This window comes from Salmo trutta, chromosome 21 (assembly GCF_901001165.1).
Source record: "Salmo trutta chromosome 21, fSalTru1.1, whole genome shotgun sequence".
NCBI lineage: Eukaryota > Metazoa > Chordata > Actinopteri > Salmoniformes > Salmonidae > Salmo > Salmo trutta.
The window spans coordinates 36,760,749-36,779,387 of record NC_042977.1 but is presented as its reverse complement, the minus strand read 5'-3'; the positions used below and the strand labels follow the sequence as shown (position 1 = coordinate 36,779,387).

The 18,639-nt window shown below is 41.9% G+C and overlaps 1 protein-coding gene across 2 annotated transcripts; it reads left to right on the top strand.

Annotated features, from left to right (window-relative positions):
* Positions 1–288: 288 nt before the first annotated feature.
* LOC115157343 (SH2 domain-containing protein 1A) lies at positions 289–4,234 on the top strand. Of its 2 annotated transcripts, XM_029705519.1 has the most exons (4): positions 291–684; positions 1,452–1,512; positions 3,296–3,440; positions 3,518–3,572. In XM_029705519.1, exons 1-4 carry the CDS (start codon positions 479–481, stop codon positions 3,538–3,540), a joined length of 435 nt encoding a protein of 144 aa, XP_029561379.1. In that variant the 5' UTR covers positions 291–478; the 3' UTR covers positions 3,541–3,572. The 2 variants fall into 2 exon arrangements, with proteins under 2 accessions (XP_029561378.1, XP_029561379.1); XM_029705518.1 differs by having other exon boundaries at positions 289–684; positions 3,296–4,234.
* The last annotated feature ends 14,405 nt before the right edge of the window (positions 4,235–18,639 follow it).

Here is an 18,639-nt window from a genome sequence, read left to right as displayed (position 1 = left end):
TTGATATTTTATGCAAACACCAAGTAGCCTATAGCCTATAATTATTGATTTGTCTAGCCTATATTTAATGCACAATTGAAACCTAAACCATTTTGCTTGAATGAGATCTAAAACAATTTCATAAGGAAACACCACAAAGTGTCACATGCTCACATCTAATTAATTATAATTCTGTAGGCCTAATTTTCAATTTAGTACTTCTCACATCATATCTCCATATAAGACAATGGACAAAAGATCAAGATAGAGAGAACCACATACACACACACTTCCGTCTGTCAGAGAATGTTGTTGTCTGTCTGAATCACACAGACAAAAGGCCCTTGTTTTGACTTGAAGCTGAGAAAAAAACTCTATGTGCCATTTTTTTTGCAGTTGACACAATTTAAAAAAAGGTGTGAAACACCAAGACGCTGTCGGTTCCTGCCTCACGCCCTTTCCCACAGTGTCTTTCTGCGCACTCTCTCATCAGGGCTCCATGGCACGCAAGGGTGACAGTGGTGCTCATCTCCAAAGTTTCACACTCATGGAGCCGGAGAGTGAGAGCACGCTGGTCCGGTCTATCTACTACGGTAAAATCGGTAAGGTGAAAACGGAAAGGTTGCTGGAGAGGCATGGTAGAGAGGGGAGCTTTCTCCTGCGGGACAGCGAGAGTCTGCAAGGAATCTATTGCCTCTGCGTGAGGTGAGTTGATAAACTCACTCTCTAGCCTATACTCTTTTGTGGAGTGAGTTTTTGAAATAATTGTACCGATTTAAACTGCCAGAGGCCCATGTGATTTTTGATTCTGTTTTTATGTATGCTTTATGCAAGCTTTCTGTTCATGTTTATCATGAAATTGTAGATACTATAGAATAGGTTGTAGTCATTTATAACATGACAAAATTCACAATTTGGCCATTTTGAATTGTATTTTAATTGAGGTTCAGGCCTACAAATTATATGATTGATCAAAGACCGTTTTATTTAACGTCGTATTAAATATCCTATCATATGGATGTAGAAATGGAGTAGGCATAGGCTATTATACAAAGCTTTTAGAGCGCTCAAGCAAGCAAACGCATTTTCTTAAATATAAATATTATATTTTCTGTATCTACATTTTAGGCTGTCACTCGGCTACAAAGGTTTATTATTATTTCAGTTCAACTAGATTGTTTGTTAGGACCATTATCAATTCCCGTAGCATGAAAAAATCACAGTAAAATTGAAATGGTCTATTAATTTGCTGAAAAGTACTCATAGAAGTTTAGAGACAAAACAAGGTGTCTTGTACTGAGATGAGTAGAAATAAGTAAGTAGAACTAAGAGCACTTTCAGAATGAGTGGATCGTTTTTTCAATGTGTGTTTCAATGTCGCCAGTTTGTTTTACCTTTGGTTTATATTAACATAAGGTTGTGAAAATGGATATCCTGATTCTGAGTGTAAATCCTTTCTCTCTCTGGTTCAGAAAGACACCGTATGTCCACACTTACAGAATCCACCACTCCTCTGAAGGATGGACACTTCAGGTGAGTTGCTCGGTATTATCGTGAGAACACAAGTGAATATGATTTCATTACACATGGAAAAAAACTTCAAACTTGAACTATTACTGTTCACTGCACACACACGCACAGACACACACATGTTCACACAGGAGTGACTAATACCTCCCATGTTATGCCCACCCATGCAAGGCCTTGTAGTCATTGTAATGAGCTGTATAAATACAGTGCCTACCACTTGACTTATTCAACATTTGTTGTGCTACAGCCTGAATTCAAAATTGATTAAATAGATTATATTCAGGACATAAAGTTTTAACGCTTTGTATTCAGGACATAAAGTTTATTTCTTTGCCACAATTTTTGAAGTTTTACTTTAGTGCCTTATTGCAAACAGGATGCATGTTTGGGAATATTTGTATTCTGCACAGGTGTCACGTCCTGACCAGTAAAAGGTATTTTTTTTTGTTATTGTAGTTGGTCAGGACATGGCAGGCCTGTGTTTGTTTAGTGTGTTTCGGGGTTTTTGGTTTATGTTCTATGTTTTCTATTTCTATGTGGGTTTTCTAGTTTTTCATTTTCTATGTTAGTTTTGGGACCGACCTCCAATTAGAAGCAGCTGGTTGTCGTTGCTTCTAATTGGAGGCCATATTTAATGGGTTTATTTTCTCTTGTGCTTGTTTCTATGTATAGCTGTGTAGCCTTGCAGGACTGTTTTCGTCATTGTTTGTTATTTTTGTTAAGTGTTCACGTTTATTAAAATAAAAGAAGAAGATGAGCACTGCACCCGCTGCGTTTTGGTCACATCATTACGACGATTGTGACAACAGGCTTCCTTCTTTTCATTGTCATTTAGGTGGAATAACTACAATGTTGTGGCTCCATCCTCAGCTTTCTCCTATCATAGCAATTAAAATCTGTAACTGTTTTAAAGTCACCATTGGCCTCATGGTGAATTCCCTGAGCGGTTTCCTTCCTCTCCGACAACTGAGTTAGGAAGGACGCCTGTATCTTTGTAATGACTGGGTGTATTGACACACCATCAATATCTACATGTACATACTACCTCAATCAGCCCGACTAACCGGTGCCTGTATATAGCCTCGCTACTGTTATTTTTCACTGTCTTTTTACTGTTTTATTTCTTTACTTACCTATTGTTCACCTAATACCTTTTTTGCACTGTTGGTTAGAGCCTGTAAGTAAGCATTTCACTGTAAAGTCTATACCTGTTGTTTTTGGCGCACGTGACAAATCAACTTTGATTTGAAGTGTAATAATAACTTCACCATGCTCAAAGATATTCTTTTTTGTTGTTGTTGACCCATCTACCAATAGGTGCCCTTCTTTATGAGGCATTTAAAAACCTCCCTGTTCTTTGTGGTTGTATCTGTATTTGAAGTTCACTTCTTGACTGAGGGACCTTAGAGATAATTGTATGTGTGTGGTACAGAGATGAGGTAATTAATTCAAAAATCAAGCACTTTTATTGGACACAGAGTGAGTGCATGCAACTTATTATGTGACTGGTTAAGTACATTTTTAGTCCTTAACTTATTTAGGCTTGCCATAACAGAGGTTGAATACTTATTGACACAAAATCTAAATTTAATCCATTCTAAATTCAGGCTGTAACACAACAAAATGTGGAAAAAGTAAATGGGTGTGAATACTTTCTGAAGGCACTGTATGTGAGAATAATTGCACTTTATTAACAATCAATAAGTAGACAATGAAGTAGCAGCTTACAATACAACACAATACTGCTAACATAACAGAGTGTGTGTGTGTGTGTGTGTGTGTGTAGTTATCCCCTGGGCAGATGCTGCAGTGTTTCGGGACTCTGGAGAAGCTGATAGAGAGCTGCAGAGCGGGGGTCGGTGCTGACAGCATACCTCCGCTCACACACCCCCTGGACAAAACACAGCTGAGAGACGAGAGGCTGTGGAGCGGTAGGACATCAACACACACACACATCACTCACACAGTGCTTGTAATATAGTTGTAATGCTTTTATCTTTTTCAACAGAGACGGCCTATATGGAAATGTGAAGTGGGACGACTTGTACGTGTGTGTGTGTGTGTGTGTGTGTGTGTGTGTGTGTGTGTGTGTGTGGTGTGTGTGTGTGTGTGTGTGTGTGTGTGTGTGTGTGCGCGCGCGCATGTGTGTTCAATTGAGCCTTTAGGAGACAATGCTTTTGTTGTTTACAAAAGTGCACCTGCTTATGTCTGTGGTTCCACAACTAGACATGTGGTTTCCCATGGAGGGATGCTTTGGCGTGTGTGTGTGTGTGTGTGTGTGTGTGTGTGTGTGTGTGTGTGTGTGTGTGTGTGTGTGTGTGTGTGTGTGTGTGTGTGTGTGTGTGTGTGTGTGTGTGTGTGTGTGTGTGTGTGTGTGTGTGTGTGTGAGTTTGCATGTTTATATGCATACATGTGGACCAGTTCTGCCATAAGTGCACACAAGGACATTAAAACTGCCATCTGCCATGGTCTTTCTCTCTGTGTATAATGTACATTATATGACTCATGTTAAACGGATATGTTACTGATGAAGATTTTATGAGTGAAAAGGCTGTCATTGCAAATAAGAATGTGCTCTTCATTGACTTAGGGAACACTGTTAAAAAAAGTGGACAAATCCAAAACAGAGGCTTAAATGCAAATATAGACCTGATTTTTTGGGAGATAATTTCTTTATTGACTTGCCTGGTTAAATAAAGGTTAAATAAATACAAATATTTAAAAATGTCAATTTTTATTTATTTTGGTATTAGAGGCATATTCCTTTCTTAATCCATTCCTTGTTTGTATTTGACTATACAAAATCATATACATATCACTGTATACAAGGATACACACGTACTCGCATACACATAAGTCAGCAGGTAGCCTAGTGGTTAAAAGTGTTGGGCCAGTAACTAAAATGTGGCTGGTTCAAGCCGACTAGATGAAAAATCTGTCAATATGCCCTTGAGCAAGGCACTTAACCCCAATTGCTCCAGTAAATTACTATGGATTAGATGTAATTTGTGTAATTTGCTGTTGTTATTTTGTCTACAAGGTGGAGTCACTGTCATTTTGGGATTTGACCCCGACTAGTTTGAATTTGCCCCTAGACACTGATCAAATCTGAGTTAGGTCTTTGGATTGTTGGTAAATGGTAAAGCTAATGGATTGGGGGAGGGTAAACTGATCCTAGATCTGTGCCTATGGGCAACTTCTACCAGTAACATAGCTGACCTGCTGTCACAGTCATAACCCCTGACCTTTACAATCATGTAATTGCCAAAGCAGGTCACAACCAAACAACACTTACAGGTCCACATTTCAACTGTTAAGGGGGTCTATAAAATATTTAATCTTTCCCCTCACCTGTCACTTTTTTGTGTCCACATCATTTGTTGTAGGCTAACGTTCACATCATTTGCCATGTGGTTATTATGACAGCCACTGGGGGACCAGACAGCTGTATACTAAGGCATTTGTGAAAATTATATAGAAATCTAGAGTGGGAACGCAGCTGTGAGTTTGGACAATTAAGAGACACTGCAGGAAATAAAACAGAATAAAAACAACATGTCTTGTCCAGGACCGGAGTCTACACAGACCGGTGTGCTATAGCCAATCAGAGCTACAGTAGGCCGTTATACAAACAAGCCATTGCCACACAGGCCTGCCATCTTTCACTTTGAACCTTACTGTGTGATTACAGGCAGTTGCAACAGCACAACTTTAGATCATTAGAACGCATTCGCCAAAAGCCACAAAATACACCTGAATGGATTTCTGCAAATATGTAAACATCATGAGAGTCCTCTTACATTTGGGAGCTTTACAGTCCTATTGATCAAACAACCATGAAAGGTAGGCTCTCTCGCCCTCAGTTATGTACATCACCAACAACAAGAACAACAACTAATGCTAGCCAGAGCAAGATGAGCTAAAATGTAACGAAGGAACATTAAATAAACCGTCTGAAACTTTTTTCAGCTAGTTCGCTATCAAAATTGCATTGATAAATGATGTAAAATTGTAGCCTCCTCGTCCTTTTGCAACTTGCCTGAAAATGCATGCTGGTCCCAATGAAGCACCCAAGCTAACTGGCTAAAGTTGTCTAGCTTGCTAGCTAGCTTCTTCCAGACACAAATGAGAGAACACCTATCTCTGACCATTTTACTCGCCGTAGCAGAGCTGATTAGGCTGTTTACATGTTATCTAGAGCATTCTTGACTAACTATTACTTTTTTTGCATAACTTTACTGACACCGGTCATATTAAGCTGGTGTTGTGCGTTCGTAAATTCATCAGTTCTTCTGCCCTCTGGCACACTCTCTGAAATCGGAGTAGATAGCCAGAGTGAATTTGCGAACGCAAGAGATATGCTAACTGGATAACAGTCGTTCAAGTTATTGCTAGCTAACCAAATGACACCTGCATCTCTAGCTGTGTATAGCCACTGACAAACGATATGAGGGGAAAACGTCAGTCACTCACCCACTACTCCAATGGCATGACATGACATCCTCCTAGCAGCTAGCTAGCTATCTAGCTAATGTTAGGCTCCATGTTTTTAGCTTACTACATAAATATATACACTAGCCTATTAGCCACGTTATGACTGACTTGTGATCATTGACCTTCTAGTTTGATTGTATCGACATTCCCAGCATTAGTTACATTCATCTGTTTTTGTCCAGAATATTGAGTCATTGAAACTGAAAAAGTGCATCCCGAATGGAAGCAGCAAACAATGTACCAGGGCAGCTGTGATTTACTACCTAATAGCAATATTATTGGGACAACCAAGAAATGTATTGGTGAATTATATTACCGTAAATTCTGGACTATAAGCCGCAACTTTTTTCCCAGCTTTGAACCTCGCGGCTTAAACCATGTCGCGGCTAATATATGGATTTTTCCCGCTTTCAATTTTTTTTTCTTAAAAAAAACACATTCTGTGACGTGCTCAGTTTTTTGGCGGCATGACGCTTTCATTAGACCAATGAAATTGCCGAACGGGTTAAGGTCAAACAACTTTTTTGTTTGCTCTTTAGATTAAATTGAGCGCTCTCAAACTTCCCATCATTCTGATTACGGTAGTCATTTTGTCACCCTCATCATGGTAAAGACACGGAGAAATGCATATGATGCAGCTTTCAAGTTGAAGGCGATTGATCTGGCTGTTGGAAAAGGAAATAGAGCTGCTGCACGGGAGCTTGGTCTTAATGAGTCGATGATAAGACGTTGGAAACAGCAGCATGAGGAATTGACTTAGTGCAAAAAGACAACTAAAGCTTACTGCTAATTATTATTTTTTTGTTACAAGCCGTGTTTCGTTAAAGCCTATTTATTTTTGTTACAAGCCGTGTTTCGTTAAAGCCTGTGTAAAGTTCATTTGTTTCAATGTACCGGTAGACACCTGCGGCTTATAGACATGTGCGGCTTATTTATGTTGAAAATAATATATATTTTTAAATTCAGTGGGTGCGGTTTATATTCAGGTGCGCTTAATAGTCCGGAAATTACGGTAATTATGCATTGAACTGCATCCATCTATTCTGCCAACAATGCCTTCATGTACATCATGGAATGTTGAGTCAAATATAACCTTTTTTTTAAACCTCTTATAAAGCTGGTTTTGTAGCATAAACTGGGAATTTTATATTTTGGGCTGATATTATGATTGTCTGTTTGTTTCATATCTGCAAACGCTGTCAGTTCCAACTTTAGGTCACAGGTTACTTTGTGTGCTAAACATGAAATGCCATTTGCAATAGGAAGTAACAGTTGTACATTTCAATTGCGAAAGTCTTAATGGTTGTGTTTTTTTATTCGTATGATTGGGACCTACTGCTTATCCTTTAACACAGTACCTGCCTGAAGTACCCTCTCATGCGCGTGCGGCCGGCGTGATTCCTAGATTAGGTGTACATTTGCAAAAATGTTGTTTACGCACCATCAAGTTTGGCAGACTTGTTTTCAATGTCAGGGAAGTGGGAGTTGAACTCACTGTTGAGTTTGGTTAAATGTGATAAATGTAAATATCATGGCGCCGGAAGAAATGCAGCTGTTTTACGGGCGCCTAACCAATTGTGCAATTATGTGTTTTTTCTTGCGTTATTTGTAACTTAATTTGTACATAATGTTTCTGCCACCGTATCTTACGGCAAAAAAGAGCTTCTGGATATCAGGACAGCGATCACTCATCTCGGATTAGACAAAGATTTTTTCTTCAACAAGCTGGACGCACAGGATGTACTTCAGACACCCGACAAGGCCGAAATCCCCGTCATTGACAAGAGAAAGAGACGCAGGTACAGAGGACCCAGGGCGGGGTGCCTCATAAGGACCGACGGCGAGTGGGAAATCTGCCCCTACCGTCAATATTACTTGCCAACGTACAATCATTACACAATAAATTAGACGAGGTACGATCATGACATCAAAAACTGTAATATCTTATGTTTCAGCGAATCGTGGCTGAATGACGACATGGAAAACATTCAGCTGGCGGGATATGCGCTGCACCGGCTAGATAGAACAGCACACTCTGGTAAAACAGGGGGGGGGTCTGTGTATATTTGTGAACAACAGCTGGTGCACGAAATCTAAGGATGTCTCTAGATTTTGCTTGCCTGAAGTAGAGTATCTCATGATAAGCTGTAGACCACACTATTTGCCAAGAGAATTTTAATAAAACATTTTCGTGGCTGTTTATTTACCCCCACAGACTAATGCTGGCACTAAGATCGCACTGAGTCAGCTGTATAAGGAAATAAGAAAACAGGAAACCGCTCACCTAGTGGCCGGGGACTTTAATGCAGGAAAGCTTCTTGCAGAACAAAATGTGCTCATTCATTTCCAAAATGTCTCTGTATCGCACAAACACAATCAACTGGGCTTCCCCACTGACATCAGTTGATTCGTCCAATTATTATGATTATTTCACCAATTGATTAACAATATCCATGCCCATGTCATAGATCCTACGGCACACCATGGTATTTGACAATGGTACAGTCTTCAGTGCATCAGCGACTGTCTTATCATTCATAGTTTCTGTGAGGAAAACAGCAGCAGGCACTGTAGTGCGCGAAACAATGGAACACTTGCACTTGGCGCTAGCAGAGGATCAAACATTGAGCCGACGAGCGGGCGGGCAGAGGCCAGTAAAGTTAAAAAGTAGGCCTATAAATATAAAATAACTACAGAATTCACACCAGTGACCTCAGAAATGCGTACGCGTACCCCCAGTTGGGAAACTGCTTTAACATCATGCTGTGTATGATTGCTGTCTTTCCATCGGCCCTATGCAATGGTGTAGTGGTGCTTGGAGAAGTGGGTATACTTTTTTAATTTTGCTAAAAAAAATCCAAACGGCCAGCCCAGCGAAGGAAAGGCAACCTGTGTGAAAAATGGTTTTCCTATGTTTTTATATGAGTTTTCCTATAGATTTTTCAGATGTTTGCTCTCAAAATCACTTTTTTTATATATAGAAAAAATACAAAAATGTGATGGTATAAGTCCACAACAATGCTTAAACCACATCAATCTGATTGGGTGGGCCTGGCAGGACCTGGCTCCCCAATGGGTGGGCCTTTGTACACACAGGCCTGTCCATGTCTACGCCCCTGATGCAAACTGCCCATTATGACAATTGTGCATCACAAATAGCCTACTAACCAACACTTCGGACTAAACTTTTTAAATACCTGGTTTGCATACCTATTGTTGCCTTAGTTAGCATTTACCGGTAGATATCATAAGTTGAAACGTCTTTCCTACCCTACCGGCTACCGATGTCGTTCTTTTGAGAGCTGCTCCATGCTAAAACCATTTGAGAGCTGTACACTCTTGCTGCCTGCAGATTATATTCCGCTGACACTAGGCTGTGTGTGGAGCGCACATTAATATATGTCACGTGCTTTGCGATTGTCTAGGCTACTTTGTGCATGATTTCTCTATTGTACTACATAAGTCGTATAAACTAAAAAAAAATTATTGTTGCATGTCAGCAAAGCCACTACACAACACTAAACAATACATTAATTGCACTATAACGGTGATAAACGGTGCCCACAAACTGTTAGGGCCTACATAAAGCTATCCCAACAGCAGAGTCTCAACAGCAGCCCCAACACCTTACCATTATGTTAAAACGGCCAGCTTCAAGTCCGCTGATTCTAGCCACCCCTTTTGGTTAGTTCTAGTCTGGCAGTTTAATCTCCCATTCAGAGGACCCCAACTTTTGTTAGTGTCTTATTAATCAAGGTCAAGCCAAATACTTATTACCACATCAACTTCAGCCTATCAGTGGCCTTGATTCCTGGGACTTCAGTTTCAGTTAGTCTATGACCCCAGCACGCTGTGTGGTCAAAAACGTGCTTTCCTCATCCTGATGAGCACTTCTACAGTTTTCCCTCCTGCTGAACTTTTCCTCCAGTGGACTGAATCCCTGTATGTCTGATGTTTAATTGTGTGGGCATCTAAACCTAAGTGCCTTGAGATCTGTGTCATATTATTTGGATCTAAGTTTTTTGGGGTATTATGTATAATTACCGTTGCGCTTGTTAGCTAGCTCGCCCTCCCGTCAGCGTTAGCACTACTGATTGTATTTGCATTGAAATGCATAAGCCATTTAGCATGACTGTTAGCAATTAGCCATTTATTAGCATTGCTCATTTATGGTGCTAGGCTATTTTCTATTCTATATATATCACGCATGCTCATTATAATTATATTATGTATACATTTCCACATTACTATAATGTTTATTTGACCACATTTGCCTGAGTTTCATGTGTACAAGTCCAACAGGCTGTTTAGTCTATTTCCCAGTGGTGGAAAAAGTACCCAAGGGTCATATTTGAGTAAAAGTAAAGACCCCTTAAAGAACATGACTCAAGTAAAAGTGAAAGTCACCCAGTAAAAACATACTTGAGTAAAAGTCTAAAAGGATTTGGTTTTAAATATACTTAAGTATCAAAAGTACATGTAATTGCTAAAATATACTCAAAAGTAAAATTATAAATCATTTCAAATTCCTTATATTAAGCAAACCAGACGGCACCATTTTCTTATTTTTAAGATGTACGGATAGCCAGGGGCACACTCCAACAAACAAAGCATTTGCTTTAGCGAGTCCGCCAGATCAGAGCCAGTAGGAATGACCAGGGATGTTCTCTTGATAAGAGCAGGAATTGGACTATGTTCCTGTTCTGCTAAGCATAAAAAATTGAACGAGTACTTTTGGGTGTCAGGGAAAATGTATGGAGTAAAAAGTACATTATTTTCTTTAGGAAATCAGTGGAGTAAAAGTAAAAGTTGTGAAAAATATAAATAGTAAAGTATAGATACCTCCAAAAATGACTTAAGCAGTATTTTAAAGTATTTTTACATAAGTATTGTACACCACTACTATTGCCATGTGACTAGGCCTTATGCCTGCTGTAGTGTTTAGCCCTTGCTGTTAAATACTTACCTGTGCTAGCTTATACAGCAATGTCATTCATATTATAGCAGTGCTATAGCCTAAGTTTTCTTTCTCCTCTTTCCTTTCAGAACCATAGTTAATGTCAGCTCTCACTGGTGTCGTGACTTGACTTTAATCTGAAGATGGTTATTTATTTAATTACCTAAATATGTTTCATTGTTACCCGATTAAATTAATCATGTAACAATTACCTAACTATGATCTGGGGCACCACGGGAATGGTCCTTTAAAGAGTTACCATTTCCCGAATTAAACTCTGAAGGTCTTTACCTCCTTTACCTATCTTTACCTATCATATCTATAAACAGTCAACTTATTAATCATAACCTCGTATCATATCATCATTCTGAACAGCTGTAACCTCCTTGCATCTGCAAAAACCTAAGCCTTACTTATGATTCAGTACTACACAAATTGGTTTAATTATTTATTTTCTAGCTAATTAAATGGTAACATCGGATAAACATATTGTCACGTCTACTCCCGCTCCCCCTCTCCGGCCCTCGACGTCGCCGGGTTTACTTATCACAGCCTCTGACAACCATCATTACGCACACCTGTGCCTCATTATGAGACTCACCTGGACCATCACTTCACTGATTACATAGTTGTCTTTGTCATAGCTTGATAATTGTGTAGTTTAGAGTAATTATCGAGGTTAGCTAGCCAGCTATTGTCGTCCCCCGCGACGCCATTTTTCCAAACCTAGCCAACTATTACCGACGAGCAGCATTGTAGAAACTAAATACATTACAAAGGAACGTCTTGATTAGTGTTATGTTAGCTAGCTACATAGTTGCTTTTGTATCATGACAAGGTGTAGTACTGAAACTATCGAGGTTACCTAGCCAGCTACACGTTCAAACAAAGTCAACACTGCTAGCTAGCCTACTCCACCAGCCAGCAGTACTGCATCATTTTCGTCATTTTAGTCAATAAGATTTTTGCAGCGTAAGCTTAACTTTCTGAACATTCGAGACGTGTAGTCCACTTGTCATTCCAATCTCCTTTGCATTAGCGTAGCCTCTTCTGTAGCTTGTCAACTATGTGTCTGTCTATCCCTGTTCTCTCCCCTCTGCACAGGCCATACAAACGCTTCACACCGCGTGGCCACTGCCACTCTAACCTGGCGGTCCCAGCGCGCACGACCCACGTGGAGTTCCAGGTCTCCGGCAGCCTCTGGAACTGCCGGTCTGCGGCCAACAAGGCTGAGTTCATCTCAGCCTATGCTACCCTCCAGTCCCTAGACTTCCTGGCGCTGGCGGAAACATGGATCATGGAAACATGGACTTCCTGGCGGAAACATGGATCACCACAGATAACACTGCTACTCCTACTGCTCTCTCCTCGTCTGCCCACGTGTTCTCGCATACCCCTAGAGCATCGAGCCAGCAGGGTGGTGGCACTGGAATCCTCATCTCTCCCAAGTGGACATTCTCTCTTTCTCTCCTGACCCATCTGTCTATCTCCTCATTTGAATTCCATGCTGTCACAGTTACCAGCCCTTTCAAGCTTAACATCCTTATCATTTATCGCCCTCCAGGTTCCCTTGGAGAGTTCATCAATGAGCTTGACGCCTTGATAAGTTCCTTTCCTGAGGATGGCTCACCTCTCACAGTTCTGGGTGACTTTAACCTCCCCACGTCTACCTTTGACTCATTCCTCTCTGCCTCCTTCTTTCCACTCCTCTCCTCTTTTGACCTCACCCTCTCACCTTCCCCCCTACTCACAAGGCAGGCAATACGCTTGACCTCATCTTTACTAGATGCTGTTCTTCCACTAATCTCAATGCAACTCCCCTCCAAGTCTCCGACCACTACCTTGTATCCTTTTCCCTCTCGCTCTCATCCAACACTTCTCACTCTGCCCCTACTCGGATGGTATTGCGCCGTCCCAACCTTCGCTCTCTCTCTCCTGCTACTCTCTCCTCTTCCATCCTATCATCTCTTCCCTCTGCTCAAACCTTCTCCAACCTATCTCCTGATTCTGCCACCTCAACCCTCCTCTCCTCCCTTTCTGCATCCTTTGACTCTCTATGTCCCCTATCCTCCAGGCCGGCTCGGTCCTCCCCTCCTGCTCCGTGGCTCGACGACTCATTGCGAGCTCACAGAACAGGGCTCCGGGCAGCCGAGCGGAAATGGAGGAAAACTCGCCTCCCTGCGGACCTGGCATCCTTTAAATCCCTCCTCTCTACATTTTCCTCTTCTGTCTCTGCTGCTAAAGCCACTTTCTACCACTCTAAATTCCAAGCATCTGCCTCTAACCCTAGGAAGCTCTTTGCCACCTTCTCCTCCCTCCTGAATCCTCCTCCCCCTCCCCCCCTCCTCCCTCTCTGCGGATGACTTCGTCAACCATTTTGAAAAGAAGGTCGACGACATCCGATCCTCGTTTGCTAAGTCAAACGACACCGCTGGTCCTGCTCACACTGCCCTACCCTGTGCTTTGACCTCTTTCTCCCCTCTCTCTCCAGATGAAATCTCGCGTCTTGTGACGGCCGGCCGCCCAACAACCTGCCCGCTTGACCCTATCCCCTCCTCTCTTCTCCAGGCCATTTCCGGAGACCTTCTCCCCTACCTCACCTCACTCATCAACTCATCTTTGACCGCTGGCTACGTCCCTTCCGTCTTCAAGAGAGCGAGAGTTGCACCCCTTCTGAAAAAACCTACACTCGATCCCTCCGATGTCAACAACTACAGACCAGTATCCCTTCTTTCTTTTCTCTCCAAAACTCTTGAACGTGCCGTCCTTGGCCAGCTCTCCTGCTATCTCTCTCAGAATGACCTTCTTGATCCTAATCAGTCAGGTTTCAAGACTGGGCATTCAACTGAGACTGCTCTTCTCTGCGTCACGGAGGCTCTCCGCACTGCTAAAGCTAACTCTCTCTCCTCTGCTCTCATCCTTCTAGACCTATCTGCTGCCTTTGATACTGTGAACCATCAGATCCTCCTCTCCACCCTCTCCGAGCTGGGCATCTCCGGCGCGGCCCACGCTTGGATTGCGTCCTACCTGACAGGTCGCTCCTACCAGGTGGCGTGGCGAGAATCTGTCTCCGCACCACGTGCTCTCACCACTGGTGTCCCCCAGGGCTCTGTTCTAGGCCCTCTCCTATTCTCGCTTTACACCAAGTCACTTGGCTCTGTCATATCCTCACATGGTCTCTCCTACCATTGCTATGCAGACGACACACAATTAATCTTCTCCTTTCCCCCTTCTGATAACCAGGTGGCGAATCGCATCTCTTTATGTCTGGCAGACATATCAGTGTGGATGACGGATCACCACCTCAAGCTGAACCTCGGCAAGACGGAGATGCTCTTCCTCCCGGGGAAGGACTGCCCGTTCCATGATCTCGCCATCATGGTTGACAACTCCCTTGTGTCCTCCTCCCAGAGTGCTAAGAACCTTGGCGTGACCCTGGACAACACCCTGTCGTTCTCCACTAACATCAAGGCGGTGACGCGATCCTGTAGGTTCATGCTCTACAACATTCGCAGAGTACGACCCTGCCTCACACAGGAAGCGGCGCAGGTCCTAATCCAGGCACTTGTCATCTCCCGTCTGGATTACTGCAACTCGCTGTTGGCTGGGCTCCCTGCCTGTGCTCTGGATAAGAGCGTCTGCTAAATGACTTAAATGTAATGTAAATGTAATATCTGTCACTCCCTTTGGTTCTTTCCCCAGGCAGTATTAGTTAGGTGTTTCATGTCCAGACTCTACTCTTGTTTTGTATCATTCCATGTTTATTGTATTATTAAACTCACCCCCTGTCCTTGCTTCTTGACTCCTAGCACCTCCGTTACGCATACACACTTAATACGTTAAAAACAGGTCCCTAGCGGACTGACAACAATATTGCTGCTTGTTACAAAGGACATGGAGAGGGTGAGAGAGAGACAGAGACATTAACATTGGTACATTTAGAAAATACTCTCAATTACAGTTATCCTATACTTTGCAAACGAACTGCCGCCCGCTTGCCGTGTATCTCTCTCGGAACCGGGCTGCCTTGGAGAGGGGGTTGGGCCTTTTCATGGCATGCTTGTAAGGCTCTGGTTGTCCAAAAATGGTTTCCCACAAGTCTTCTACTGTTGTTCTCTGCAGTTGTCCGGTATCCAGTGACTTGTCATGTAGTCCTGAACAGAACTACAGAGTTTATTCTCCTTCCATTTGCTCTGGAAGATGCTTCTTTGAAGATAGGCTAGCCAGCTGTGTCGATGGCTCCCAGTGGGGTGTTGAGAGTAGCGTAATACAATGGTTTGAACAAAATAGTAGAATGGTCCCACTTAAATTCACTTTCGAAGATACTTTACTTAGAACAGCTAATCAGCCGTACCAGTGATTTTCCGGGAGGTGAGTTTATCGTCTCTACCTCGTGTTGAGATTTTAAATGTAAAGCTGTAGCTCTACAGCTCTCTGGTCTAATATGTTAGTTCTTAACCCATAATTTTATACAGTTTGTTCAAAAGGATGGTTCCGTGAGGCTGACACACACTCTGACCTCAGTCAGGGGCGTAGCTTGTCACTGTGCAACATTTATGTAAAAACAATATCTCGTATGGCTCCTAAAATCATGTCCCTCTCAAAAACACTTTAATAATTGTTCATATTTCATGCATAATGCATAGGATGGAGACTTCATACATTTAGTGGGTATACTTTCCAAGTTACAGTATTTCCTTTGTTATTTTGTGATGTCATTTAAAATGTTACAAACTAAATGACATTAGTGTTCAATAGATCCCCTCTGACCATTCCCCACATTCTATGTTAGAAATATTGTTCCAGAATTCATTTTAGAGCGTGTTAGAGTTTCAGCTGGAATAGGTCTGTGGAAACAAAATACATTCCTCTGGTGAACATTGGAGAGGGAGAGCTGAATGTTCTGTCCTTGTTTTACAACAGGGCATGAGTTGTTAACCCCTACCAGTCCCCCCCCCCCCTGCAGGTGAGAGGGGGTCTGGTTGAAGTCATTAATTGCAAACCTGATTTATTTGGAGCCTCACAGGACAGTCATGACACTGGACATGATTCTCAGTTATCTGAACCATGAGTGGTTAGATGTGTGTGCGATGTGTGTGTGAATGTGGATATCTTCTTCCATTAAACTCCTCTTAACCTGGACATCCGCCTTATTCTTGTTCTGACCTGACATTGCTACAGGCTTTAAGCCAGCACCTAATGTTTCTTATTATATTCATGGTCCTTTGATTCTCTACAACCCTTCCCCTATATTTCACACTGCTACACCTGGCTATCAGCGGAGCTTTGTCTGGAAGTGAAACAGTTCATTCAGCCTCATTTACTGCCTTTTAAAAAAACATACCTGATATGGCTGACTTGCTTAAACAAATGTGGTTTCTACTGACAATTGAGATGTACAAACTATGGCATAAGGGGACAACGAGCAAATAAGAGGCAATTCGTAATTTCGATTAAGACAATAATGAGCGAGCTAAGACGGACGTAGTCAATATATTTATTTGTTCAGCACTTTTGAAATGTACAGCGACAGAATTCAGAACATGGGCTGTTCTTACAGTATTCTCCCTGTACACCAAGTCAGAACTGTAGGATAAATAAAAGGGGCATATAATCAGACAATGAAGACTCTTACAATATTCAATGATGGCATTTCTCTAAAACAGGCTATAGGCTACATGTGTACCACCAGGTCAGAACAGTATGCTAAGTTATGAGGGGAAAGTGTGAGGCACATGGGCTACAAACAGCTTACTACACAACGTACACTTACTATTTCTTTCTTAGCTACAATATACATATCTCCCTGGCATATTACATCATTTATGCAGCAGCATACAATACATTTTTGGACTCACCTTGTTGTGCTGTGCTCACATGAACAAAGGTCCTTCGTGGGCAAATTTTGCCATCAAACTTTGTCATCAAAGTCTGTCATTCTCTGGATTTATGGTGCTTTCAAGACAGCTAGGAACTCGGAGAAAAACAAGGTTGAATCATGACGTCAGTGATCTTCAGGTCGGAGCTCTAGAAAGAGGCCAGACTGTCCAACTTGGAATTACAAGTTGGATGACCGTTCAAAAGGTATTTTTTCAGTCGCTCTTTTTTTTCCGAGTTCCCAGTTGTCTTGAAGTCACTGAAGTCTGAGATTTCCCAATTCCGAGTTTCCAGTTGATTTGAAAGCGGCAGAAGCCATGCTGGATTGACAGGATGGCCAATGTTGAATGTTTATCCTTTTAAGCCTTAAGCCAGCACCTAATTGTAAAGATGGGGAGAGGTCTAGCCGCAATAAAGAGATGCTCTGCTTTTTTGACACCACACTCCAAAAAGCAAGTTCTGCAGGCTCTAGTTTTGTCTAATCTTGATTATTGTCCAGTCGTGTGGTCCAGTGCTGCAAGGAAAGACCTACAGTAGTTAAGCTGCAGCTGGCCCAGAACAGAGTGGCACGTTTTGCTCTTAATTGTAATCAGAGGGATAATATTAATACTATGCATGCCAGTCTCTCTTGGCTAAGAGTTGAGGAGAGACTGACTGCATCACTTCTTCTTTTTATAAGTAACATTAATGTGTTGAAATCCCAAATTGTTTGCATAGTCAACTTATACCTCTGACACACACACTTATCCCACCAGACATGCCAACAGGGGTCTTTTCATAGTCCCCAAATCCAGAACAAATTCAAGAAAACTTGTGGGCATTATATAGAGCCCTTATTGCATGGAACTTCCTTCCATCTAATATTGCTCAAACAGCAAACTTGGTTTAAAAAAACCAGATAAAGCAACTCCTCGCGGCACAACGCCTCTCCCCTATTTGACCTAGATAGTTTGTGTGTATGCATTGATATGTAGGCTACGTGTGCCTTTTTAAAAATGTATGTAGTTCTGTCCTTGAGCTGTTCTTGTCTTATTATGTTCTGTCTTACTGTATGTCATTCTGTATTATGTTTCATGTTTTGTGTGGACCCCAGGAAGAGTAGCTGCTGCTTTTGCAACAGCTAATGGGGATCCTAATAAAATACCAAATACCAAATAAGCTTGGAAAAGCGACCCTTAAACCCACCCCACTGAATAGCAGGGTAGTGATTGCTTTGCAATGTTTTTAGTTAGCCACTGATTCCTTTCAAACCACTCATTGTTGAATTTGGAATTTCCAACTTCTTGTATAATGTTTATGTCCAATGACCGATGAGCACTTTGACCGATGAGCACTAGATACGTTTTATCTATAATTTCTCTTCATAATTTCTCTTCCCATGACAAGGATTGAAAAGGATTTGCCTGTAGATTGCCGACTACATTCATGATCATGACTGCTAGCTTGCTAGCTAAGATTTAGAAAGTATGATGTTGACATGATCCGTCCAATCAAAGCTATGGTAGATATAACATGATTTGATATCATTTTATCTGTGGCCAATGACCTTTAGCCTTATTGGATGGGCACTTCTAATGTAACTCTATGGCAGCACCCAAGGGGCTTGAATTTTGCCATGACGTAGTGTCCCCATGAGTGACAGAACACTGAGTCATACTTTCAAGGCGCAACAAAAGAACATTACCAACCCCTACGCTCAGTATTTTCCGCTGGCTGCCCCACCACCACAGAAAGCACAGAGCTAAGTTGAAACACCTGCATTTTGGAGCTGCCTTACTCAAGAAAGCAAAAAAAAGACCATG